Raw genomic sequence first — 23,520 nt, 5'->3', positions numbered from 1 at the left:
CACAGTGTATAAAGGACATTAAGAACCTTGAAGAATGAAATTATATTTCTAAGTTTCTAGGCTTTCTAGGGTAACTTTATCTGCACTGTATTATATCAGCATCAATACGATCAAGAAAAATATTTGCCTCATGTTGTGTTGTCGGTGCATTACTTACCTCACTTTCCCTCAGGCATACGTGGCGTGGGTGAACTCCCAGCTGAGGAAGAGAGGCCGACCACTTATTTCTGACCTGCGCCGCGACCTTCAGAGCGGTGTGGTCTTCGCCGACCTGATCGAAATAATCTGTAAGTAGCCACGCAAAGACAGGGTCATGTCAGTGGGGCGTTGGCAAAGGTGAAAGAAAAAAAATAATACATGTGGACCTTATGTTGATAGTTTTGCCGTCAAGTAAGAGTGTAAGTGTTGTATCATGTCAGTCTTTTCGCGCTTCAGTGTTATAAAGGTTTATGTTTGTGTCCTAACTCTCCTTAACCTCCTGTTTCACTTTCCGCCACTAAGCCCTTTGCCTCACCAGCTGGGGAGCGTGTTGCCGGCATCCAGCGGGAGGGGGAGCGGGAGGCCATCACGCCCCAGGCCATGAGGGAGAACCTAGACCGCATCCTGCAGTTCATGGCGGCCAAGAGAATCCGCATGACACACATCACCAGCAAGGAGGTGGCGGAGGGCAACCTGAAGAGCATCATGCGGGTAATCCTGGCGCTCGCCGCTCACTACAAGCCGCAGAGCGTGAAGGCCGCCTCGCCCCACCAGCAGGAGGTGCCGCCCGCCGCCCTGGTCTGCGCCCCCGTCAAGCTCCCCCCCACACACGGTAAGTCACTGCTCAGCGGCACATTCCCTTCTCTAGATAATTCTTAGCGCACTCAAACTCCAATATATATATGTTCGGATGAAGAATTTATGACTCAAGCTGATTGCTTGCTCTGACAGTCTTCCATTTTGGGATGATTTTCTTGTGTTGTAAAGCTGTTCATATAAAACTTTCATGGCTTGAGATGAGTTGAGGCTTGAGGAAAGTCGGCGAGACACTTGCGAGCTTAGTATGGATTGTTTCCCTCAGATGTGAGCGTGGGTCCTGACGGTCCTCCCGGTGGCCCCGAGAACACCCCCAATCTGAGCGCCAACAGGAGAGCCATCGTGACGGGCAACAGCGGCGACGACTCAGGGAGCGTGCCAGGTCTCAGGCGGCACCCCAGCATGACGGCCACCCCTGGCGCCCCCAGGGACTCCTCGCCGGTGTATGAGAACTTACCGAGACGCGTGGCGCCCTCCCGCTGGGCCTACGACTCCCTCAGAGCCTCGCACAAATTTCAATGGTCGGGACCGCCGTCTCGCCGCCCCGGAGCAGGCTCGGGGTCCAACAGACCCTGCTTGGACGAGTCTTCCGATGACCCACTCAACACCTCGCTCAACACCTCCCTCACCATCTCCCTCAACACCTCCATAGAAGGCGAAGTGGAACCCTCCTCACCTGGCCATGACTCCTCGGGTGGGCGCGGCAGTGGTCGTCCCGCAGCACTGAATTTTTGGCAAGAGATGACCAACCGTCACGAGCCAGGCGCCGCCCAGCCCAAGTCTCAGCCCTCCACCCCCGCCAAGGCTCCCCCGGAGGACGCTGATAACCCCTTCAGGTGAGACTCGAAACTCACTACTTGATGGTTTATGTTACGTCATTTCATCACTTGTGTTGTTCACAGCTCCTTTGAATGCTAGTATTGCCTATCAATATAAAAGACATGTATCGCTCTTGAAGGTCACGCAAAAGTTCTGCATTCCATGGAAATGTATATCAGCTTTGTTAATGTATTACCTTGGTCAAGTTTTCTTTAGTCACTCATGTTATATTCAAAGCTTTTAAAGAAAATGTTATTTCTTGGAAGACTAAACTATTTTTTGACAGGTACCACACTATACATCGTATGAGCGGGAGACGCAAGTTGCCACAGATTCCGGGGGCGCCGGGCCCTGGCAGCAGAGTAAGCTCAGCACAGGAATCCCCCGAGAGCCCCAGGGAGACAACGGACTCACCGAACGACCGCAGTGAAGGAAAACCCGGCAGTGGATTGGGAGAGGACGGGTCGCGGGAACCTGAGGGCCGCAGCCAGAACTCTTCTCCGGCCACCAGCCTGGTGCGCGGCCACACGCTGGAGCAGTGGCCCAGAGAGAAGCCTCAGATGGACAACTGGGACGCCGAGGACCTGAAGAGCGTGCTGCGGGACTTGAACAACACCCGCGATCAGCTCCTGGCGCTGCAGCACCTGGTGAGTATACCGCCCACTATCCACGGGGCATGAGACTGACGTGTTGGCTAATATAATTTAAGCATATTTTATAACTGCACGAAGACATGTAATTATGACTTACAAGTTCCACCCACGACCAGATATTAAGTTTGAAGTTTATTATTGTTTCTTGAGAGTACTTGTCTGGGAGAGAAGTCACATGGAAACAGGTGACTCCTCGCCCAGGGGTAAGAAATGAGCAGGGGTGTACTAAGGAAGGAGACGGCACAGCCCTGGCGAGGCGGCCCGCCGTGTCGTGCATTGGTGTTCTGCCACGCGAGGGAATCCACAGCAAGTGTATAGCGAGGGAGTGTTGAAGAGCAGTGGCTGGACGGCGCCACACGCGGCCGACCAGGTCACAGCCAACAGGCTTGGGGAAGGCGATGTCACAGACACCAGACAACGAGTCACAGATGACCTGATGAGCACGTAACAATAGACCACCTGCCTCCCCAAGTTTGTGCAGCTCATGGGAGGCGCAACTTGACGGGCGTGGTGGGCGTGGTGCCCCCACTGAGAGTCAACTGAAGTCTTGCCTTCAGTAATTCATTGATGAATAAATAATTCAATGAAAAAATAATAGGCACAGTCTCGTTAAAAGATATAATTGATAAATTAAATGAATAGTAAATAAGAATAAAAAAAAAAGAAATAAGAAAAAAATAAGTCAGACGAATCGAAGCAAAATGTGAGCAGTGAACCTAGACCCCGCGACGCCCCGCGCCCCGAGCCTTGTGGATTAGAATGGTGCATGTATACAACGCATGCATCATATTATTTATACTTTGTATGCCATCCTCACTCTTACCAGTGACGCTGAGGTGAGAGCTTCCTGTAACACTATAGGGCTTTTATTTTTTTTCGCGTTCAACCTGTTTTTCCTTATCTGTCCAGTCATTGGTTGTGTGACGATGACGGTGACGTGTTAAGGCAGTGTTGAGGCAAAGTGCACCTCACTCACCCTCTGCCTTATGTCGCGTGTGACAATTATACACGATTTCCAGGCCAGCAAAAAATCACCTTATGCGAAGAACTTCATCTTGCTGCTGCTAATGCTAATGGATGTGTGTGTGTGTGTGTGTGTGTGTGTGTGTGTGTGTGTGTGTGTGTGTGTGTGTGTGTGTGTGTACACACACACACACACACACACACACACACACACACACACACACACACACACACACACACACACACACACACACACACACACATGTATATTGCTTTATTGCTCTCGACTTTCGACGAACTTGTATTTGTTCACTTACTCTGCTCCCTCACACATTTTTGGCTCGAGTGAACAGACAGGAGGAGGAGGAGAGAAGCCCACGTGTCTCGGTGAGGTTGTTAACTGCTCTAACTGACGAGGAGAACCAGACGTATGTAGGCGTGTACTTGATTCCGCGCCTTCCTTCCTTCCTTCCTCTTCTTCTTCTTTTTCTTCTTCTTCATCATCATCATCATCATCATCATCATCATCATCATCATCATCATCTTCTTCTTCTTCTTCTTCTTCTTCTTCTTCTTCTTCTTCTTCTTCTTCTTCTTCTTCTTCTTCTTCTTCTTCTTCTTCTTTTCTTCTTCTTTTCTTTTCTTCTTCTTCTTCTTCTTCTTCTTCTTCTTCTTCTTCTTCTTCTTCTTCTTCTTCTCTTCTTCTCTTCTTCTCTCTCTCTCTCTCTCTCTCTCTCTCTCTCTCTCTCTCTCTCTCTCTCTCTCTCTCTCTCTCTCTCTCTCTCTCTCTCTCTCTCTCTCTCTCTCTCTCTCTCTCTCTCTCTCTCTCTCCATGACCAAGTGGAACTAACGCCACTAATTACCTTGACATAATCACCACTCATTCCATTCACCTTTTTCTCGTGCTGGGCTGGGCGTTTCTCCACAACACGAAACACCAGAGAGTTGGATTGCGTGACCGAAAGTATTAAGGAGAAACCAGGTTATGCTGTACTAATGAAGTTGTACGCGAGGTAATCTTTCTCTTAATGATACAAATAGATTAGTATGGGTGTGAGTTTTGGAGGTTTGTGTGTACGTATGTGTGCGTGTGTGTTTTTAATGGGTTTATTTACTTCATGTATTTGTATTTTTTTTTTTTCATTGGTGGTTTAATAGTTTCGTTTTTTTTTCTTTCCTATATTTGCTGTTAGGAAGAAGGAAGGAGAGGGACTCAGATTATGTTATCTATCTGATTAAGTCATAAGCTGGTTCTTACGTTCCTCGAGTTGACAATTTCCTTCTTCTTCTTCTTCTTCTTTTTCTTCTTCTTCTTCTTCTTCTTCTTCTTCTTCTTCTTCTTCTTCTTCTTCTTCTTCTTTACAATTTTATTTCTTTCGTATTGGAGGGAAGAAAATTGCTAGTATTATTTTCACTGTATTTTCTAGCTTTATATGACACAATTATTATTTACTCCTTTCTTTACGGCATAACGGAACGGGATTATAAGCGGGTACTGATTATTTCGAGTTTGGCCAAGGTTCGTTTTAGTGTGACAGAGCAAGCTGTGGCGTGGCGAGGTCGTGGCCCTGGCGGTGTGGTGAGGGCGACGCGTGGCGGTGCGGTGGGCGGCGGCGCGACAGGCTTGTAGTGAAACTCAGCTGGCGTTCTGAGGCCCGTATTCTGAAACGTTTTCCTCGCTCACCACGATTATTTTCAGAGGCCTCGGAAGGGAATAGAAGAGTCCTCAAAAGTGTTTCTCCAGTCAAAAATGTAGAAATCTTGTTCATCTGTCACTAAAACCGTAAAAACACCCTTAAAAACTCGAGTAACTTCAACTAGAGTCTTTTGAATGTAGTGCAGGTGCGGCGCCAAAGTATTTCAGAATACAGTCCTGAGAGCACCTCAGGAGCGCTCCATTGTGACCTGCAGGCTGAATGATGGGCGGCGCCGTGGGAAAGAAAGAAGGAAGATCTTATCCAAGGCTCCGAAGATTCGTGAGGAATAAAAACCAACACGCACGTCCCCTGAGGAAGCGTCCAGACAGGTGATGTCATGGATGACTAGTGGCGGTGGTCGGGATGAAGTGTGGCGGGGCCCTGGTGGCGATGTGGCCTGGGGCGGCGGAGGTGTGGCGGGGGGCCTGGTGGTGTGGTGTGGCCAGGGGCGTGAGCTGGGGGTGGGGATCCCGGAGGTGTGGTTTGGCCAGGGGCGGGTGTGACTGCTCAGTGGGCGGCCGGTTACCCCTTTCTCTGTGCTGACCACCTGAAGAAAGAGAAATCGGTCTGGGGTCAAAACAGATTTTCTTCACCCGCACGCATGGTCAGCCTTTTGTCAACAGCCCGGTCACCGCTGGAGTCTCCCGCCCGTATTGTAGGCTGAGGGAAAATATATTAACGAAGGACGAAGTTTTATGAAAAGTTTATGAAATTCCGGACCGAGAAATTCCTGTGGCCGGTTTCTCCTAACGGCTACTGGAGTCTGCAGCATCCCAGCATCCCACTCCCTCCTCTGACATGCCCGGGAGACTTGTTTAGAAAATGTAGCCTTTACTTGCCCCGTCGCTTCTTATTTTTAGACTGCTCTCTCACCACACACTTCAAACATTAAGTTCTCAAGCCTGTCCCAAGTTTTTGAGGAAGCTTTCTCTGTTGTTTAGTATGAAAGTGTCCCGGCGATGGCAGGAAAACAACGAAACGGTCTCGCCAAAATTAAACACGTCCGGCTACTCGAGACAGTTTGAGAAGTCACACATCCCGGCCCGCACACCCGCTACAGCGCACTCGCGGCTCCACATATGGTAATTAAGAACTGTAGCGCGGAAGTTGTGAAGGTGATTACGGCCTGCTGCCCTGCCTTACAACGTTAGTTACACTCTACGGGTTCGGTGTAACGGTGAGTGGAGTTTGGGGAGGTGTATATGGAGGCTGCTTTCGAGGTAATGTTGCAACCTTCATCAGCGTTGTCAACACTACGAGGCTGTAAGTTTACGTCACTTACCTCAACAATGCAAATTTTATCAGCTGTTAGATGTATTCACTAAAGTAAGCTGCACCAACTCCTGTAAGAGTAAACAAAAGGCGTAGTTCAAGTTGGGTATTATGGAGAAACTGGTAACTGGCAGTGATGGGCGGGAGGTGCACCGGGGGGAAGGGAGGGAGAGAGGGACGGGGTGGCGGCAGGTACTGCGACGGACGGCGGCGAGTGGTTCAGGAGGACTCACCTGGGTACCTCCAGCCCGCGCCTCATCACGCAACGCGCCGCTGCCACCCAAACATCGCCTCGTGTGGAGGATGTGACGGATAGCGCCTCGACAGATGTGTGTGTGGGCTCGGCAAACAGTGACGTTTTGTGTGTGACGTTGACAAGCAGGCAGCGACAGGGACAAGCGCTGCTCTCCCGACAGACCGCTGTGTTGGTGCTGCATGGATCGGTCTCTGTTTGCTGGAACCTTAACTTGTCGTGTCACCGGAACACCAGCACGGATGACCAGACTTTAGAAACCAAGAGTTGTCAGTGGTGCGTTAGTAGTGGTGGTGGTGAGAGTGGCTGTGGGGTGCAATCTAGTGCACTGGAAAACCAGAAACTTACTTGCATTAGCCATATTTTTTTTTATATTATTCAAATACCCTCCAGCATTTGTGATCGTGCTCTTGGAAGGGAAAGTAATCGAACCAAAGGACTAAAAACTCCACAGTGAGTGTTAAGAGCGCTACTGGAGGTAGTGAAATGAGAATACCCCATGCGTCACTCAGTCAGGCAAGGATTGATTATCAGCACTTGTCTCTGAGCAGCGTCACCGTTCAGTGTGCAGGGCGTGAGTGTGACAGCGAGAAGAGAGGGAGATAGAATAAAGTTTGGTTAGTACAGGGGAGAGTTGAAGGGTTAATTGTGAAACATGTGACCTGGTGAAAGTGAGATGACCAGGAGATAGTGTGGAGGAGACCGAGGAGGCGACGCTGCGGCTGCTGGTAACAATGCCGGTCATAAAGAAGAGGACCAAGAAGGAAAAGGTGCATGGTTCTTGTACAGTACATCGCTTTCACTGTCTTGCCTGACATGAGTTTTGTGGCTGATTCATAATACGAGTGTGAAAATATATAAATGAAATTATGGTAATGGATATTCTCTCAGATGATAAAAGTTCAGTTATAATAGCCAGTAGTAGATTTTATTATAATTTTTAGTACCTTGCGGCAATTTACTTATGTTTTTTTTATAGATTAGCACAGTGTTAATGGTGCGGACGAGGTGACATACAGGGTAATGCAAGGAAGTGTAATGACCATACATACAGTCTAGCCAAAGTATTCGTGGAGGAGGTGCGCCTGTCGTCCAGCCGCGTCGTGTGGGCAGGCGGACACGCTGGCGGGCATTATAAGTTGTCGTCAGGTTGATACATGGGCGGGTGTGGGCGGGCGTAAGTGGGAGCTTTGCAGGTTTGGGTCTGAGGCACGCAGGTACCCGCTTCCTGTTTTTTTGCTAGGCCCGCCACGCACGTGACTACACATGGGTACCGCCTGTCATTGCTTCCCGCCGTGCTGCAGCGTACGTTCCTTCAAGCACGTATCTGTTGTGTGTATGGGTAAAGGCAGCATTTTCCTCTCGCACTGTCACCGTCAGACAGGAGTGAAAGGCGAACGTTAATTTGTTATGCCCCGTAATTAAATGGCCTGCTGGACTTTCTTCAGGCTGACATGACCTAATTACCTTTACTGGAGGCTGTTTTTCATCACCTTTACATCATTGCATCACAACGCCGCTGTGCTTTTAATTGCCTCGCATCGGTTAGCTCGCGGCGACACTCCTGCTGGCGTGGCGGAGGCTGAACTCTACCTCGCCCATCGCGCGGAGACCACCTGTGACGGGCGCTCTGCACGATGGCCGGACGGATATACGTACGCACACACGCTACAGTCATCCTTAGTTACGAGTCTGCGCTTGAACGATGCTCCACTGTGGCTTAGTACTGGTAATAGTGCAGATTGTTTGAAGTTCTCTGTGGCCTCCTTTCCGTGTGGCTCAGTGGGTGAGTGAGGCGTGTGGGCGCGGGTCGATACAGCGGGGTTGGGGAGGCGCGGTGGGTCGTGGGAACCAAGTACGTACACGCCGCAATTTCTACCTGGGAGAAGGTGTACTGTAGTGGAAGGGGACGGGAAGGGGGAGGTGGTGGGTGGCAATAGGACCAGTCATTCATTGGTTTGCTTCTTGCGTCCCTCATTCCCAGCAAACGCTCACCTCCGGAATACACTCCTGCTTTGGATCTGACGAGTCTGCCGTAATGAGCCGCGTGGCCTGCGTCCCAATGATTCCCTGCCTTGTGTTCGACAAATTATCGACAAAACCTACAGGAATTTTTGCGGTGCAGGGATTGGTAATGAGGGTAGGGTGGTGTTGGGTGTAGTGGAGGGAGGGGGCCTGCCAGTCACGATGGTGGGGCTGCGGCCGGACACTGAACCTGCCGTCTGTCACCACCGCTGTCAGTCACAGGCCGTCACCTCCTGCTGGTCTCCGCGAGGTTCGCCCGTCCGCTGCAGAACGCCGCACGCCGCTTCGAAATTGTACTTAATGGTGCTTTCAGTGCGCTGCTTGGAGGAAACAAAATTAGATGTCGAAATATTGTTAACGATATTTTTTTTTTATGTGCCTCCATGTCTGTTACGTTCATATATATCACCTATAATCGTTAGGAATAGCAAACTCCATCGTGCCGCCTCCTCCTTGCCCCAGATTGTTGCACGTCTCTCCTAAACAGTCTGACGCATTTAGTTCAGTGGCGTGGCTGGATAGCGCACGGCCACCGTTTGTCCAAACAGTGCTCATCATCCCCGTTAATGTGAAATGTTGAGTGTTTTAATCTTATTTTACAGTTTTCTTGTCCATTCATATTTCTGGAGATGATGATGTCTAAAGATATCAGCGTTCCTAATAATGAATTGTAATTAAATAAGTAATAGTTTATTGATTAAGTGGATGCAGAAAAGTGAAAAACGTTATGTTGTTTTTATTTTATGCTGACTCAGGTTTGTCAGTTGTTGTCTTCCCATTGCATCTGGAAATGCTCTCCCTATCCCCCACAACCTAAAAAGAAAAAAACGCCTAAGTGTGTCACCTCGTTGCGCTGCTCTTCAGTAGTTTTTGTCATCCTGCGCAAGCTTCATTGCCGCGAGTATTTAGGTTAGCAGTGGCAGGATGGATGAGTGACGCCTGGTAGTGTTTGCAGCTTCAGACGTCGACGGTGGTTGAGAGCCGCGGTGTGTCTACGTCAAGGGGAAGTCCTGCTGGCTTCACATCCCTCACCTCCCCCACCTGCCTCACCCCGACCCACGCCTCCCCTCCCTGCCTCACTCCTACCCATAGCTCCCCCTCCTGCCTCACCCCCACTCACGCCTCTCCTCCTTGTCTCACCCCCACCTGCCACACCCCCACCCTTTCCTCCCCGCCCTTGTCACCTTGCAATATCTCAACGGAAGCCAATTCGCCCCACTTCGCCGCTGTGTCATGCCAAGGCAAGGACACCCCAACCAAGGCGACCCAGACCGTGGAGGTGCAGGTCAAGAGCTCCCACAGCAAGGGAGGCGACCCATCGAGATCCTCCCACAGCAAGGAGAACTGTAGAAGATCCCACCGCAGGAAGGACAACCCAATCAAGATGTCGCCCAGCAAGGATGAGTCTTCAAGAACTTCCCACTTTAAGGAAGAAACTGCAAGAATCTCTCACAGCAAGGATGAACCGACCAAAAGCTCTCACAGCAAAGAGAAGCCTCGCAGAGATGACCCTGCTAGGGATGATCCTAATAGGAAACATTTTATGAGGAAGCCAGTACTGAGGGAGCACTCTGCCGCCCTCGTGGACCCTGCCTCAGGAGTCCCCAGCAGGAGCCGAGGCAGCCACCACCCTCACCGGCGACACTCACACCAGGTACACCGCCCGCCCATCACCTTCCTCTTCCTCCTCTTATTAGCACTCGAAGTTAAGCGAAGCCCATTTTTGCAGTACGTAACAGTTTTGTCCCATCCTTCCCCCATGGTAAGGCTTTGTGGTGCCCTCATTTGGTAGTAAGGGCGTCAGCAGACATGAGTTGATGTTATTTAGCTGATTCCCATTGAGTCTCAACGTAATTTCATGAGTAGCAGCTTCATTGAGCACCCCCAGGTAGCTCCTCCCTCCCCCTCCCGGCGGTGGTGTCGCGTCGGGCACCACGCCCCGCCTGGACACTCCTAGGCGCACCGCTAGTAGGAGCACGTAGACTTGGCTGTGTTCGGACCAGCACCTTTACATTGCTTAACGTTCGCCGCCCGCTTCACTTGCGTCTCCCGATGTATTGAGTAATGTACTGTACTGTAATGTAGGATACAGCGTGTACTCGTATTGAGGAAGGTATGTTTAGGCCTTCCTGGTATTTTTTTTTTTTGTAGACTGTTGACTGTAAGTACAGACCCGAGACGGTAACTGACGTTGACGGTGGACATGCATGTGAGGCTGTAGTGACGGTACCGGTGGTGGTGGTGGTGGTGGTGGTTGTGGTTTTATCTTTTTAGTCAAACCAGCTTTCTCCTCTCTATCACCCTATCTCTATTTGATGGATGGAGGGTTCATGTCTTGATCATTCAGTAGTAAGTCACAGGTGCACCCTCCGAGCGGCCCGTCACCATCGCCGCCGCACCGCTGCACCGCCGCACCGCTTGCTTGCATGACGCGCGGTGACGCAGGATGTGGTGATGGTGGTGGTGGTGGTGATCTGGCTGTGATTTGATGCAGTAGCCAAGAAACAGAATTCTAGAAAGCTTGCTTTCTTATTTTCTAGTTTCATCCTCTCTTGATTAAGACTGTAACTTAATAAGAATTATTTTTTTCTTTTTATATCCTGTAAAAATAAAAGGAAAACAACTAACACTCTACTTATGATTAGATACAAACACTCACATCAGTACAAAGCGTGCTAACACTCCCGGCATGACGAGCTGTAGAGATCTCACTGTGTTTGTGTCCGGCAGGAACTAGACCCAGCTTCCAGGGGCAGCCACGGACCACGCTCGTCAGAACTCCTGGAAGCTTCCACAGCCTCGGTCAAGCAAGAGCTGTTGCACCTTTCCCTCGCCCGCCAAGCCCTCGAGGCGGAAAAGGTGAGGATGTGTGCTGTCAAAATATATTGACTGTCACTTCTTTTAGATCTATAGCACTTATGTTGTTTGAGTATTTTCTTCTTCCTTTAATGTTTTGTTGGTCCAGTATTTGGTTGTGAGCCTCGGAGCGCTTTTCTCCACAAAGCTTAAAATCCTTCCTTGTCGCAGGTGGAGCTGACGCGGCTGCTGGAGCAGAGGGAGGGTGTCATCACGGAGCTCCGGAAGCAGATGCACCAGCGGGACAAGGCCATACACACCCAGCGGGCTCAGTTCGAGGACGCCCTTAGGAATGTCCAGGTCTGTGCATCATTCTCGAAGGACAACTTGAATACATTACTCTTAAAGCGCTGTCACCTACCTATCTAGGAAGTGCTACCGTCAAATAACCATGAATGCAATAGTTTTATGATATCGTTCCATAATCATCAATTATTCGTAAGAATCATTCGTTGATTCAGTTACATGTGACGTTTGATGTGTGTAATGAAAGAGATGTTTATGCTGTGTCTGTGAACATGATTCACAACTCCCTTGGCTCCACAGAACGGCAAGCGTGTCGGGATGTGTGGCGACAGTCCCTCAGGCCGCGGTGGTCCCCGCGAGGAGCTGCACCTGGTGAGGGACGCCATCGCCTCTCTCAGGAGCAACTTCAGGTGAGTCGTGTGAGTGTACTTCAGGAAGACAGAAATCTTTGATCGAGCCCAGTCCACGTTGTTATATTTCTTTTAGTAGATTTATATACTTTGCTTCATTACCTTCGTGCATGTTTTTTCCTAATAGGGTTACATTTTCCTAAGATCAGTCTCTTACCGACTACATAAAAGGTAATGAAAATTGTCAACCATCTCACACTAATGAATTGTACTCGTAAGACTCTCATAAAGTGTCATGTTATTCATTGATTATTCCCCATTACTGAAGGAATTAGTCCTCAAAACGCATTTAATTTTTTCATTAATATGAAAAGATGACAAACACATTGAGTAATATACGAGGCCTGGTGGCGTGGACGCGTCCAGGCCGCCAGCACGCGCCGCTGGCCCGACGGTGTCCCTCACTGGATACCCGCGTGTCCACAGAGAGACGGATCCCAACCAGCACACCCTGGACACACTGGAGCAGGCCATCTCCATCCTTATCGAGCGCAGCAGCACCGGCACCAGTGTAGGGGGAGGCGGGGGAGGCAGCAGCACCGACAAAAATTCCCGGGGCAGCGACCAGCGCCATCAGATGAATGGTGTGTGAAATACTTAACTATTCTGCTTATAGAGTCTGTAGTGTCCATAGTCAGCATAAAAAAAAACGCTAAGTTACAGCTGCAACATTAGCATTAACTGGAAAATTTATGGTCATAAGGTGCGAAACAACAGAAGCTGCATCAATAACCGCCCTTTACCGACACTCCATACATTATCTAAGTGAAGCGATTTTATTCTCTCCTAAATCCAAATATTGAAGTATGTATCATATATGTTAACCACTATAACTTTTTAACACTTGTTCTCCACAATTGCAGGTGTGCAGGAGGCGTCGACCAAGGTGATTTACTTCACGGAGCGGACAGTGACGCCCTTCATGTCCACCATCAACAAGCCGCTCGGAGAGATCCGCCTGAGGGACTTCAAAAACATGTTCGACAGGCCAGGCCTCTTCCGCTTCCACTTCAAGAGTTATGACCCAGAGTATGGCATGGTGAAGGAAGAGGTGAGCCACTCTGCCCCGTCACTCGGATAAACACGCGATACAACCCTTGTTTACCAATTGAGATGCGCAGCTGATGGGGAGGGCAGTAAATGTTTATTAAAGATGAAGGTGGGAGTACGCGGCTTGAGGCGTCGTGTTTACGTAGATTCATATAGTTAATTTTTGTTTGGCTCGACTTCTTATCGGATATTCACCCGCTACTGAGGGAGACTATTATCTATATGGTACGATTTTTTCTCTGTGGCTTAAAAATGTGTGTTCAGTCCTGGTTAAATCATGGCTGTTACTCGTTGTAGGAAATCGCTCTATCCCGAAATTCTAGCTTATGTCTGTCCTTGTTGCGAACGAGCAATTTCAATTATTACATAGATGTTACAACGTTCATGATACATCTTTACCTTCAGGCTTTAGGTTTTACTGCAGGTACATATTTAATTGGTAAACTGTAGTGAGTAATAGCCGGGGGTTTACCGTCACTTAGTACTGGGGCGGATGGTACAGACGTCTGAGTCTAGAGACATCTTGGGGGACCAAGTGGTTTAAGTATAGAGTCTCGAGTATCAAACGTCCTGAGGCCTATTTGGACTCGGAATAATCTGTCTTGAGGATCATCTGATCTGAGGCCTATATGACCTGAGTACCATCCGGTCCAATACCAAGTGACTAGCTCCCATAGCCGGGTGTAAATTTCGAGTATTGGTTACATATCACATTCAGAGGTAGTGAGATTCTCTGGCACAGTTATCCATAAACCAGCGTTGCATCATCTTTAATAGTCACGTTGCTGACCCATCGATATCTCAGGAACCTTGAGTAAAAGTGTTTCTTCGTTTTCTGTTTGGTCTCTGCAGCGTATGTTTTTTTGTTTTTTTTATGTGAATTTGTTCCTTCCTCCTTCATCTTTTGGTCAGTTTATCCCCAAGTGATGTAATAGAAGACTTACACCACCTGCATCTTGTATTCTTTAGATTGTGAGTGACGACGACATTCTGCCGGGCGTGGAGGGCAAGATCATCGCATGGGTGGAGGAGGACGTCGAGTGACCTGCAACACTGACAATATTGCAGATGAATCATTGCAACAACACAGCGAAGACGGCACTCCCAGGCGGCGCAACGTGGAAGCACACACACACACACACACACACACACACACACACACACAAACACACACGTGCACAAACTTCTCGTACGCCTCAGGCTCTAGTCTGTTCGATGTGAGTGCCTCATCACCAGCTGAAGGAGACACGGAGGACCAGACACTCCAAGGCTCTCCGGTGATGCTAGGGTGGCAACTCTTTATATTTTATTTTATTTTATTCTTTCTTACTCCCACTATCTCTCAGTGCTTGCCGCCCACTCAAGTATTCATCCCCCCCCACTACTGCCACACTCACTTCAGCCGTGACTCAAGGTCTTTTCCACGTATAGATGAAGAGCCTGACAGACGAGATTCCTTGTCCTCATGTGATCATGTATGGACACAGAAGTCTAGTGTAATTCACTCGTGTGCAATTATGAAAAGATTTGTTCCTCCAGCGTCGTGGTGTCCGTGCGGGAATGGCACCAGCAGCAGCATCTGCGTCTCGTTGATCTCCTACTTTCTGAAGGTCATTGACTCTGGCCTGCCGGGGACGTGACGTGACCGCGCATTTCAAACTGAGAAAAAAAATAAGAATCTGAAAGAGATACGTGGCCCAGAACAGTGACTTTTGGAGATAGGAAACGTATATATAGTGAGTTTTGTGGAGTGGAAGAAGCAGGACTAGGCTAAAAATAATGTGGCTGTAAGGCATAATGTATGTGACTGGCTCCCGTGTTCTGTTCCGTTAGGATGAAGACTGTGGATCTGAAGGAGACAGTGTGACTGTAGGTCGCAATGAATGTGGCTGACAACTGTGCTCCTCGATACCGTAAGGAATAAGCGTTGTAGATCTGAAAGAAGTACCAACACTTCCCTCGCGTCTTCGAGTGTCAGTGAGCATCGGCAGTTATGGTGACCTGGCTGACTATGGGTCGTAATATACGTAGCTGACTGCTATACTCCCCGATACCGTGAAGGTAGATGTTGTAGATCTGAAGGAAAAACCAACACCCCTGCGTCCTTCCAATGTTAGGTTGTGAGGAGCCAACCAGAAGGAGCACCAAGACTTGCCTAGGAACGCTCTGCCTGACATCTGGCCGTGGTGTGCTGCCAGACGCTCATTACTGTGTACATAATAACAGTATAGTTGCATTTCCTCCATGTTATCCCTTGATTCTTTGGTAATCCTGATAATGATGATAATAAACCTAATTACCCGTAAGACACACACCTGACTTCCTCGTCGAAGCCAAAGATCTAAGTTAATTTTTTTTATTATGAAATTTTAGTAATATAACTCAGCAGCTGGTCATCCCAAAGACGACAAAATCACACGTTATGTACTCAAGAATGTTTTGAAGAAGGGACGTGGGCCATGTTGGTCTCTCGTCCCTCTGTATTGTTATTTGGTTGTAGAAATTTATCGTTACCGCATCAGGTTGGTAAGTTGATATATGGACTCGTATCAGAATTTTTTTTCATATATATATATATATATATATATATATATATATATATATATATATATATATATATATATATATATATATATATATATATATATATATATATATTTCCATGTCGGATTTTTAAGAACACTATAATACCTGTAGAAAGTGTAATGTTAAGCTTGATCTCCTGTTGTTGTTAGACTGCATAATTTAATACGAGAACGGCATGACCACTATAGATGTTAAGGATATACTAAGGACTGTAAATATCTAAACTACCTATACAACGAATAAACAAAAACATTTTATCTTCGTAGTTTTTCTCGATCTTTCCCTGTTAAGTACGTATTCCCACACATATACTTTTATTAATCCTATTGTTGCCATTGTTTCCTGTGTTAAGAAGAGTTACACTTATGTCTACTACATTAACATTTATTTTCATATACTCGTACTCATTATTTCCCTGTGTTAAGTAGGTATTGTTACACATACACTTACTCCATAACAATTAATTTTCATTGTTTCTCTGTATTTATCATAGTCCCAAGATTGTGTATACTCACGCTTTACAGTAACATCTATTCCCACACAGTTCCTATTGCTTCCCTCGATATGAGTAATGATGCATAAGGTGGAGGGATATCTGCGTATTTGCATAGTCATTGGTTAACACAGACCTATGAACATCAAGCACCTTTTATATTAACAGGCTTTCGTGGTTATGTATTCATGCCCTTTAATGTGTAATATTAACTCAATGATCGCCAAAGTCTGCCTGCCTTTATAGCAGGGCCAGTATCTAGAAACACTCCAGGTTTTCATTATGGCTATTTTCAGACAAACGAAATTATTTGTCAGCTTCTCATGAGTGTCTCCCATAATAGTGCAGAATCCTTGTGAATCACCAGCAACATCACTGAATTGTATTGAACACCCTTGTGACTTCCACAAAAGCCTGTTTGAGAGTATAGTCCCTGGCTGATATTCTCTTTAGGGTTAGCAGCGAGGTGTTTACATAAATACACTCACGTTACCAAAGAACACAAGGGAAGCCGCAAGAAGCCAACAGAGCTACATACGAGTACACGTGGCAGTCCCTGTATAACATTCACTAGCATCCTCTGTTAGCCTCTGATCTCTAGGGAGGAAAGGATGTCGGTAAGTTTCAATATTTCAAACATCCCGTCCCAGATTAGAACATCATTAATACTGTCTAGACTGGTCCCCGCAGGACTTTCCAAAAAAAAAAAAAAAAAAAACAGCCGACGCCCACATGTTAACCTTAAGTTAGTATATTTTAATTTCAGTCCTTATTAACAATCAGCTCATTCATACAATTATCACATAACTTCAGTGTATCATTTTAACACCCAAGTTTGCGTATACCAGGATCCAGTACTTTCTTTCCCTGCATACACTGAGGCAGCATCTGAGATCAATCAAATATAGTGATACATGACTATTGTGATGTCTAGACATGCCACTGAAAATCTAGATAGGCACACCTTGTCCAGAGAGAGAACACCGGCACTCATTCAGTAGGGGAAAGGTTTGCAACTAGGATAATTCTATCTAATGTTGACAGGAGCACTGTTGTGGGATCAGAGATAGTGGGTACGCATATGATGAGGTCATTACTCCCCTTCTCTCTGCAGTAAGGATACAGGGGAGGGAGAGAGCCAGTCAGTGGGTACGTGACACTCCCTTTGTTGGCTGTTATGTGTGGTTTGTCTAACTTATTTAACTCTTATTTAAATGTCATCTTACATCCTCTACTATTGACCCTATGTGGAAAAATCATATGTAGGCTCGTGTCTAATGGTAATAACAGATGTGCCCATGCTTTCTAAAACAGCTTGCTCTTATTGCCTTTCCCTTAGCTGAGACGAAACACTGGTGGGGACTTTGGGGAAGGAAACATGAAGGGAAAAAAATAGTTGAAGTAAATAAATACACAACCACGCCTTTAGGATGCTAAACAGGTAATTGAATACATTAAAACTAGCGAGGAATAGGTTCACGGATGGAAGGTATTTAGTGTATAAGGGGAATTGAGGTACATTTGTTAGCGTAAATTCTAAAATAGTCTCAGCTGGGAAGTGCAAAGTGGCATCTAGACAGTCTTCGCCGCGCGCCGCCAGACTCGCGACTCGCCCAGTGTCCTGTCAGCTGTGGTTGGGAGTGTGTTGCTCCTCTTGGTGGAAATTTATCACTGAAGCCATGTGGTATTTACGTTTATGGCTGTTAGCCCCGGTGTTGTGTTATCTGAGCACCCTGGCGACCTGTGCTGAGGATAGGGGTAGGTGTCCGCACGGTGTGCGGGGATGTGGAGGGGCGGACCGGGGCAGGAAGGCAGTGGTGGTCGTGGTGGTGTTTGTTGATGTTGTTAGGATGCCGCTTACTGCTAACTGCCATCCATTATTTTTTATCATCCACACTAACCTGCAGGGTGGTGACTGATGCATCTGTGCCGTGTGGTAGGAGTTGCATGGGTGGTGTGGTCAGAAAAGCATGTCCTGTCTTGGTTGCGTGGGCGTGAGTGTGTGTGGGCGGCGTGTGCATAGCGGGGCACCCACACCAGGGATGCCAGATGACCTTACCAACAGCGAGTGCCACGTCCTCGCCTCCTGGCACTCGAGGGTCACGTAGACGAGTCTAGACGCCGGGTGGGGCAGACATGTAGATAATTTTTTGTTGTAGTTGAAAGTAGTGTTTAAAAGTAATGTGGGAGGATTTTGCATAAGTCAGCCTTTTCATGTTAATTAAAAAATAAGTGCTTATAGCATGTTCTTTATACTGTGTAGATCTCTTGCTATTTATTTTTGCCACCAGGAGGCCAGTGCTGCATGATAGTTGTCCCTCTATACCCAACTTGTGATGAAGGAAACACATTTAAAATAAAGGAGGAACAATAATGCAGTGTGAAACATTCCCTGGTTTATTTATTTTCCTACAAAGTTCTGTCATTATATATATATATATATATATATATATATATATATATATATATATATATATATATATATATATATATATATATATATATATATATATATATATATATATATATATATTAGAAAAAAAAATGGTTCATGCATAAATTTATAGAGTTGAAAGAATATTGAATACTGTCCATTTAAAGCATACTGTCTATCATTCTGTCTTTGACACCTGGCCCTAAGAACCACCATAAAATATTTAACTGTAAACAAAAAGAAGTACTGTGACAGAAGAATCTACATTTATTGTCTTCCTTGCATTCCCTTCTTGCATGCTCTAAAACTCATTCTTGCCTCATTCTGTTCTCTCCTAAAGATTATGGAGAAAAGCAAATTCCATATAAAAAAAATCATGCACTGCAGAGATTTCAATGAAAACAGAAGAGCACTGTGATAGAAGAGCCTACATTTATTCTTCTTGCATTCCCTTCTTGCGTTTTCCAATCATCTTATTCTTCTCGTATGCTTTTCTCTCCTACATTCCAGTCCTCAAACCTTCCATTTTGCTGAAGGTCATCCTCTTTTACTTTCCTCATTTACCATATTTGTATACCATGGTAGTAGTTTATTGACAAAAAAAAGACAAGTAATACAAAAGAAAGTTACATCTTGTTTTTGTCAAACTTAAAAGAAAAAAAATCTTATAGAAGGGTCGTAGTTGAACCCAAACTAAGCATTAGTTCTTAAGAAAACTTTACATTCTCATACATTCCATCTTCTGTCATTCTTTCCTTTAACCACCTCAGGATGCTGAATTTCACCCCTTATTTAGGTCTTACTTTCATCCTCTCACTTGCACCTGACATTTCAGATCTGTTGCACACCCATTTGTTAAGTTTCTCTCCACTCCTCACACATCACTGCTATTTCCCAACTTTTGCTTCTCATTCCACATCTGGGAATCTCTTGCATATGTGAGTGTTGGTATAATTATTTCATCATACATACATTTTTATTTTTATTTTTTTATTATGGTTTTTGTTATTTTATTATTTACTGTTCTTCCATACACAGCTCTCATCTCACCCACCATGTTTCCATGCCTTGCTTTCCTGGAGTGCCTGTCATGTGTCTAATGTGACCCTCAAACTTCAGTTCTCCTGTTACACTTCATGATGCTCCTCTCTGTATCTTCTCTCCTCAATATTTATTTAGTTGTAATGTAAGCTAACCAATGCATTGTTAACATTCTTCATAAAAATCATATTTTTACAGTTTCTGTTGTTTATTTTCTCTTGGTAACTTGAACCATAAGAGAACAAGTCTTGAAAAATTGAAAGTTTTCAGCTCTCTGATATGTAAAGATAGATTGAAGTTGCTTCAGTTAGTACTAAACATAGGGATGGCAGTTGTGCAAAGATACATATCTTGATTTATTACACTTACAAATTGACCTTATACAATTGTGACTATTTTGTACATGCAGTGTGGTTAAAACTTTTTTTCTGTGTTCATGGTCTATAGTGTCAGTAGATAATTTTACAGTACTTCTTTTGGGGGCTTCTGTTTGTGGAGTCTTGTTGATCAGCATCAACCTGTGGTGGTGCAGACAGATTATTTCAAGGATACTGTTCCCCAGAACTCTCTAATGTAATTGCCATTGAAGATAAGGTTGATAAGAAGCACGTGGTTATTCTTTGGCCACTCAGTGATAGCCTGAAAAATGGTCAACTTTCAGCAGTACTCAAACTGGCCATTGAGATCACTCTGTTCGAGTGTTGGTTAACCATTAACCCATCTCCCCAAGTCAAGTCTACAGTTCCACCTATGTTTCAGATTTGCTCCTCATCACTGTGGCCACCAATGAGACCGATGGCTATCAGCGGTTCATACGGTCCCTTAGGGTCTATGGTCTCCAGGTTAAGGTAAAAACAATAATTGCTGAACTAAAGAAAATGTATTATTGTGACTTGGAAATTGGCTGTTGGTAGTGTATTTAAAGGATTAATTATCAATGTTGTTCTAGCACCTCAAGACAGCCCAGTACAAATGACAGAAAAGGAGGATAATAACAACTTGATCATGTACCAAAGTAGTAATTAAATAGGCCAGATGGGAAACAAGGTTAAAGGATTAGAGATGAATGAAAACTCTGAAACTCAGGTACCTTGGAAATTGAATATTTGTCAATCCATTTTGAAGACTTGAGATTTAATATGGAATGCTTTCAGGTGTTGGGTTTGGGAGTCACCTGGGAGGGAGGAGATGTCCAGAATACTGTGGGAGGTGGCCACAAGATTAACCTGTTAAAGGCCGAGCTCTACAAGTACAAAGATGATGAAAACAAGATCATCATGTTTACTGACAGGTAACAAATTCCTGGAAGTGTGTTTAGGAGCTTTTCTAAGTGATATTATGTCTAGTTTTGGTTAATTTGGCTCTTTTATGTGAGGACTGGCACCTCACTTGGCTTTTTCATATATATAAGTTTTGTTGGCCCTGGCCATTATGCCTCTTACATAAAGAAAATATGGTAATGCCATACAGTTTGTTTACTACTTTAGAATACTTACTTTTTATATGTGTGCCCTTGTTATTAAAGTTATGAGTTCTCCCTCTTCCAACATGTGCATGTTCCTTGGATTCCACCTGTCATTACTCTTCTGACAATCCTCCATCACATGCATTTGTATTATGTTTCTTTCAACTGCCTGTATATATGTCTCTCTCAAACTGCCTTTCTGTTTTTGTCTTTATTGATGTACCAGTATATACTTTTTTTGAGGGTGTGCCTTCAGCAGGTCTCCACCCACTTCTGTCCTTGCATTGTAACCTTGCATGTATTCTGTCCAGTCCTCTCACTCAGACACTTTTGCTTATCTTAGACTGTTAAATTTTTATGTTTTTATTTTATTTGGCTTTTCTTCCTGTAGTGGGCCATCCCATTACATCATCACCTGACTGTCATCACATTTTCTAACCTCTTCTGTATTATATCTATCACTCTTGGGTTAAATTTGTTAGTGATATGTGACATTTTGTTTATTTATGTATTTATGCATTTATTTATTTATTTAATAATTTATTTGAGTATTTTAATTTTATTTATATATTTTGTGTGTAACTGGTCAAGGTAATAGATCTCATATTGCTGAATGATATTATTTGCATTGTATATGACAAAAAAAAAATTAATTGCAAGATAAAAATTTCAAGTTGTCTGTCAGTTTTTCATTGCAGTCAAGCATTCAAACATGTGAGGAAGTTTACCAGGAAAAAGCCAATACTGTATAGTCATGCTCAGAAGTCAAGTAAGCTGTTGCAGTCACTTTTGCTGTGTTTTGTGTTCTTTTCAGTCTCCTGTCCTCTGATATGTTGACAGTCTCCATATAAAACTTGATAACTGGTATATCCTTAGCAGATCTAAGGGCATGAGACTCTGGTAAAATGCTACACAGTGGAAGTGAGCATGGCAGGATATTTGACTTCCAACCATGAGTGTCCCTGTATGCATATGTCAAGGTCAGTCTCTGCTTCCTCCACTCACAGGATCAAGGAACTAAGCCACATGTCCCCAGTATTTTCCCTACAGTTTTCTGAGTATTAGGCACTGGAAATCAGTAGTATAAAAAGCACTTTGACAGTTTAATATTCCCTCTGCACTGAGAAGATCTTCAGGTGAATCTGTCTTGTATAGGCTCAGGAGTTGCCTTGTGTATAGATCATGTAAACTTTTGCTTATTTTTTCACATTATTATATTCTTACACCAAGCCATCTTTGTCAGCAAGTAAACTTAATGCCATGATGTAATTCCCCATATGTCTGCATTGCTTGCACACTAAGACTTCTGCATTCTTATCAGATTTTATCCCTTCATTTATTACTTTTGTTTTTTTTCATTGATAAGTTGTTGGCCTGTCTGTCTGTCACCACAACACACACACACACACACACACACACACACACACACACACACACACACACACACACACACACACACACACACACACAAAACAATTTGCCCTTGGTAAATGGTTATGTTCCTTTGCAGCTATGATGTGATAGTCACAGGTGGCAAAAACACCATCCTAGAGAAATTTGACTCCCTTGATGCCCGAGTAGTATTTGGTGCTGAAGACTTTTGTTGGCCAGATAAAAGCCTTGCTGAAAATTACCCACGGGTTTCATTTGGTTACAAGTATCTGAATTCTGGAGGTAAGTAGATTTTCATGCACAGCATAGTTTTCCTCTAAATGAGGAAATGCCATTGATATGGCATTTGTCAGATTAATCTTCCATGCAGTAAACATTGTCATTAGTGTTTAGAATATAATGATGGTGTGTTACTGTATTTTTTCTGTATTGAAGTGCAGATGGCTAGACTCCTCATTCCATGGATGGGTTAAAGAATACTGCTACCATTTTTATTGTGGACTGTAAAAGGCCACTGAAAGAGATTGAATAAAAGGAGTGGGAACCCTCAACTTTATACTCATTCCTGCAGTTACATGAGGTGTTTTGTCTTGTCTTGAAGGGGGGATCTCAGCCTGCTATATATATATATATATATATATATATATATATATATATATATATATATATATATATATATATATATATATATATATATATATATATATATATATATATATATATACACACACACATATAAATATACGTAGATGTTGATAGATGTTACTCAGTAATAATTTGGTTTAGTGAACAAATTAACTGTATTGAATAGATTTAGATTTACTGTTGTTACTATTCAGTAGCCCAAACTTTTCCACTATATTTTATAACAATCCATTTTCTTTATTGTCTGAATTGTAAGTACTGATTCCTTAGGGGGAAGGGAAGATGTCACAGAATGCTTACTCTACTGATGCTGAGTGACATAAATGTTTCAGTATGATTTACTTACAAACTGTCTTTATCTTAATTGTTAAACTAGTAATTGTGATATTTTTATGATCATCCCTTACTTTATTCCAGTTAGAAAT

General features: G+C 44.8%; 2 protein-coding genes across 7 annotated transcripts in view; both read left to right on the top strand.

The window, feature by feature from the left end:
* Positions 1 to 15,620, top strand: part of LOC135102067 (uncharacterized) — a 115,094-nt gene extending 99,474 nt beyond the window's left edge. For 4 of the 5 annotated variants that reach the window (XM_064006745.1, XM_064006744.1, XM_064006747.1 and 1 more), the window contains exons 4-13: positions 173 to 287; positions 518 to 811; positions 1,061 to 1,631; positions 1,901 to 2,261; positions 11,208 to 11,336; positions 11,505 to 11,633; positions 11,880 to 11,989; positions 12,356 to 12,573; positions 12,853 to 13,040; positions 14,009 to 15,620. In XM_064006745.1, coding sequence (XP_063862815.1) covers positions 173 to 287; positions 518 to 811; positions 1,061 to 1,631; positions 1,901 to 2,261; positions 11,208 to 11,336; positions 11,505 to 11,633; positions 11,880 to 11,989; positions 12,356 to 12,573; positions 12,853 to 13,040; positions 14,009 to 14,083 — 2,190 coding nt within the window. In that variant the 3' untranslated portion in view covers positions 14,084 to 15,620. The remainder of the gene's footprint in view (positions 1 to 172; positions 288 to 517; positions 812 to 1,060; positions 1,632 to 1,900; positions 2,262 to 11,207; positions 11,337 to 11,504; positions 11,634 to 11,879; positions 11,990 to 12,355; positions 12,574 to 12,852; positions 13,041 to 14,008) is intronic. The other variant, XM_064006746.1, reaches the window with a different exon arrangement.
* A 2,097-nt stretch (positions 15,621 to 17,717) lies between these two features.
* LOC135102062 (multifunctional procollagen lysine hydroxylase and glycosyltransferase LH3-like) overlaps positions 17,718 to 23,520 on the top strand; it is a 104,611-nt gene continuing 98,808 nt past the window's right edge. For both annotated transcript variants that reach the window (XM_064006734.1, XM_064006735.1), the window contains exons 1-4: positions 17,718 to 17,876; positions 20,353 to 20,441; positions 20,748 to 20,884; positions 22,569 to 22,732. In XM_064006734.1, coding sequence (XP_063862804.1) covers positions 17,798 to 17,876; positions 20,353 to 20,441; positions 20,748 to 20,884; positions 22,569 to 22,732 — 469 coding nt within the window. In that variant the 5' untranslated portion in view covers positions 17,718 to 17,797. The remainder of the gene's footprint in view (positions 17,877 to 20,352; positions 20,442 to 20,747; positions 20,885 to 22,568; positions 22,733 to 23,520) is intronic.

The sequence above is a fragment of the Scylla paramamosain genome, chromosome 7 (assembly GCF_035594125.1).
Source record: "Scylla paramamosain isolate STU-SP2022 chromosome 7, ASM3559412v1, whole genome shotgun sequence".
In the NCBI taxonomy this organism is placed as follows: domain Eukaryota; kingdom Metazoa; phylum Arthropoda; class Malacostraca; order Decapoda; family Portunidae; genus Scylla; species Scylla paramamosain.
Note: the sequence above shows the minus strand (reverse complement) of the source record. Positions and strands in the feature narration are given on the sequence as shown.